Below are 4,166 nucleotides of genomic sequence, written 5' to 3' on the forward strand. Positions count from 1 at the left end.
GCTTTTACTTGCCAATTACGTTTAAAAAATACGCTAAAATATATCAGAAGATACCTAGATAGGCATTTCAAAGGATACTTTAATAAATACAAACATAATGTACAAACAATGGACTGCACTAAAAGTATGCCATCAAAAACATGCTGTAAAAAAACCAAGTCTCGCAGCTCAGTTTTTCTACCGTAAAACGTTGTGAGATCCATGAAATACCAAGTCGGTTATTTTATTTAGTCCCCACTTCAGGGACCTTCTAGTAAGTTATTACGTAAGTTATTATCATATAAATATTAAAAATCTTTTACGTTTTAAATAAATAGATCGACTTGGCCATTGCATGATTAGATTGTTTAGTGTGTATCACACCATACAATACTACGGGCTATCAACCTGGTTTCTCAGCAAAGTCCTTCCGATGTGGGATGATTTAGGTAAGTGTTATCTTTAAGAAGTTAATGGTCCTGAAATTTTGTATTAGTGAACTGGTTGCCTCCCCACTTCTCGGTTTATTGACAAGTTTAAATGCCCCCAGAGCCATGTTGGAATTCATTATGTCATCCGATGAGCCGCTTGGAAAAATCACATCACACACATTGGGAGATAAGAGTTTCAATCGCGTGGCGCGCCACAGACTAAATAATCTAATATAATATGTATTACTTGTAAGATACATTGTGTTTTCATGCAATGGCCAAGTGGATCTATTTATTTAAAATGTAAAAGATTTACCCAAATTAAACATAAAACGTCATCTTTCACCATGTTCACTTTGCCGATTGTATTTTTACAAATAACCATTAACAAGCTGGCATTTTGTGAAAAATTGATAGATTGATTCAGACGCGTATTAAATAAGATTCATTATATCTATCTATTCTAAATATATTTCTTTTATCTATGTCTTTAGCAGTTGTGAAGCTTAGATTTGTTATACATGTCACACGTGCATTCCCGTTCGATTCCAGAATTTTTCATCTCATTATTATTTATAAAAATATGTATTCTATGGCACCAATATAATTCAGTTTAGGGCCTTTTATATTCCAATATTAGGAAATGAGACAAATAGTGCGTTTTAAATGGTGAAGCTTTTATTTAATTTAGTTACTAGAATCCATCATCAGTCTTCTTAGTAAGGATATCTTCGGCCAGTGTCAAGTCGGTACATACCGCGTCTGAAAAAAAGGAAATCAATCAATTTTTATTGCGAAGTTGTAGTAACATTTGCTTCAAATAATGTACCAAAAAGATAATTACATTGTTATTAACCTAGTAGATTATAATTTTTTAAGTGTTATTGTCATCTAGATAGAATAATTAAAAATATATAGGTGATTACAAATGATGTAGCACTACCAAAAGGTCTTTTTTTATTTTCTTTATTTATCCAGAAAAACAGTTACAGGTTATCACTAAAAAAAACGCCAAACTGTAAACCAGTTTGTCGGCGACAATCAAATGATGTCTATTATTGGCTTACCCAGTTTTCCTTAAGTCCTCGTTGCCCAGGCGCAATTGTTGTCCACGGCAGGTATTCCAGGTGATCTGAAGAGTGGTTGTGCAGAGTTGACCGACGAGGTGGTTGTAAGTGACGGTGGCAGCGAAGAGTTCCCAGGCTCTGTTGTGGTTGCAGAGACTGGTCAGGCAACCAGGCTGGGAGTTACCGCCGTTGGGGAAGAAGTCAGCGTCAGCGACAGCTGATCCGATACCGAGACCTCCTAGACCGCCGTCTGTGTGGATAGCCTCGACGTAGACTCCGTCGCTAGCGCGGAGCCTGTTGGTGTTGTAGTTCCATAGGGGGCCAGCCGGATCCAGACCTGTAGTAAAATATTTTTGGGTATGTTTGTTTGAGATTTAACGATATTATTGTGTTCATACCTAATTATTATTTATTGGTCTGCTAATTACAATCTATACATTGTAATGGTTGTATAATCATATTTATCTACGTTAACTTACCAGTGACACGGGCAACTCTTCCTCCAAGTTCTCTTCCAGCGTTGCCGACCACGTGAGCTCCCAAACTGAAGCCAACCAAGTGCATGTTCTCGAAAGGTGCACCAGTGACGCTGTTGAGGAACCTCAGGAATTCTCCCACTCCACGGCCAATAGCTGGGACACCAAGAGCAGCAGTCGTGTAGTCGGACATAGCCAGACGGCTCCAGTCTACTACAATAACGTTGACATCGCTCTTGTTCAAGTATGCTGAGGAAAAAGGTTTGATTGTTAAACGGCACAAAAAATAATATTTACTAACTTGTTGTTAAAGGAAGGCAAAATTAATGATATATACCTGATCTGACAGTGGGATTGGGCTCAGTCAATCGGCTACTGAGCCAACCATGGACGATAACGATCGTGGGCACTGCAGCGTTGAAGTTGGAGTTATTGATGGAGTTCGCGTTGTTGAGAGTCAGTGTTTGGGATAGAATTTGGTTACGTCTGAAATAATTTTACATAAACATAAAAATAAGACACATATTTGCATACATGACAATTCTTCTTAAGTAATCCATTAATGGAAATAATGATGATGAAATATTACCTGGTGAAAAGGTAATAGGCATTGTTAGCAGGAATCCTCTCGATTTCTTCAATGAGCTCCATATTAGGCTTGGCTTCTAGGTCGATGGTGTGGGTCTGCCCTTCTTCATCGGTGAACTCAATGAAACGTTGGTAGGGTGCCTCGACATCTTCCTTGATAGGAGATGAATTGACGAGTAGGGCTAATATTTAAATACCAACTTGGTGTGGAACTTTTTGGATATTGTTTAAAAAAATTGCCAGGCTGAGGAAACACTGGATACATGCTCCGATTAGAGGTACAGAGAGTTTATAAAAAGTTGAAGATTTTTATCATCTTCTTTGAAATAAAATTTCAGAAAGTACAAGAAGGAGTAAAACAAGAAGCTAAATGTCATGTTATTTATACTTTTAGAAAACGAACCCTGAAGTAATTATGACTACTTTTATTATTATGACAAATAATAAAGTACTTACTGGCAGAAGCCAAAAATAAAAATGCTACCACTTTCATTTTCACTGTAGTAACTGATTATCAAAATAAATTGGAGGCTTTTATACTAAAATGCTAATTGGTATTGGTAGGGTATCGATAGATTTTGATGAATACAATGATAATTTATTACCACATATCATCGTAAACAAATATTATGAAATATGCTGTAGGCAATAAACGGTTTTCGTTGGAATGCATTTAAACTAATTTATCGTGCTTTCAGAATTTATCATAGAAAATACTCTAGTGCAAGTGGAGTGAAAGGTAGGTCTCTATCATTGGAGATTTAGATGATGCAACGGTGTAGCAATCTACCGAACTTACGAATAATTTGGTAGAGGTTTTCGAGCTATTATCATGTTTGATTAAACGGTAGTAGGTTTCCAGTGGGAGGTCTTGGCTGAAGATTGTGGAAGATTAATAGCAACTTTACCATCTTGTCTTCAGTATACTCAGCAACAACAAAATACGCTTCGCTGTAGAATATTATTTGTATATTGTGTTTTATTAATTGATCTTGTAACTAAAGAGTATTACATTTATTTTTGTCAAGAATAAGTAATACATAAAGGCTTTAGTGCCTGTAACATGCATCTACATCTAGAATTAAACGTATTATGTGGTCCGACTATATCTTATCTATATACACGCTAATCAGTAATTAATCATGTTATTTTGTAAAACTCATAAGAGGCTAATTAAAGCTATTTCTTCAAGTAGTGTTTTCTTCATTTAAATACAGTTGTGTAGATTAACCTAAACCCCAACATACTGAATTATAGGGAGATGACTATACATGTGAGGAAATTCACATGAAATAAAGTGATCCTATAAGGGTTCCGTGTTTAACTTCGAGGTATGGAACCCTAAAAACATTCAGTTTAAGGCCTCTTTCACTGCTTGCTGATAAGATATATATGTACGTACAGTCTGTCCAGAAAGTGAAGAAAACTGATTTTTAATGTGCTACATTTTTTTGTCATTGCAATACCAAATACAATGGTCAAGATTGGTTGATAAATTCCCAGTGGTGCCAGCCAACAGGAGACAGCACCCTCACTTTATTTCTACACTTTCTGGACAGACTGTATGTATGTATAGCCTATATAACATATCGAACAGTTAAAAGTTGTGTTATCAAGTGATGGAG

The 4,166-nt window shown here is 36.1% G+C and overlaps 1 protein-coding gene across 1 annotated transcript; it reads right to left on the bottom strand.

Moving 5' to 3' along the window:
* Window positions 1-1,068: 1,068 nt before the first annotated feature.
* On the bottom strand, window positions 1,069-3,130 carry LOC128675881 (pancreatic lipase-related protein 2-like). The gene is made up of 6 exons (XM_053755622.2): window positions 2,998-3,130; window positions 2,543-2,723; window positions 2,291-2,439; window positions 1,957-2,202; window positions 1,478-1,814; window positions 1,069-1,172 (listed from the first exon to the last, which is right to left on the bottom strand). The coding sequence occupies exons 1-6, from the start codon at window positions 3,032-3,034 to the stop codon at window positions 1,127-1,129; spliced, it is 996 nt and encodes a 331-aa protein (XP_053611597.1). The 5' UTR covers window positions 3,035-3,130; the 3' UTR covers window positions 1,069-1,126.
* Between the last annotated feature and the right edge of the window lie 1,036 nt (window positions 3,131-4,166).

This window comes from Plodia interpunctella, chromosome 15 (genome assembly GCF_027563975.2).
Source record: "Plodia interpunctella isolate USDA-ARS_2022_Savannah chromosome 15, ilPloInte3.2, whole genome shotgun sequence".
In the NCBI taxonomy this organism is placed as follows: Eukaryota; Metazoa; Arthropoda; class Insecta; order Lepidoptera; family Pyralidae; genus Plodia; species Plodia interpunctella.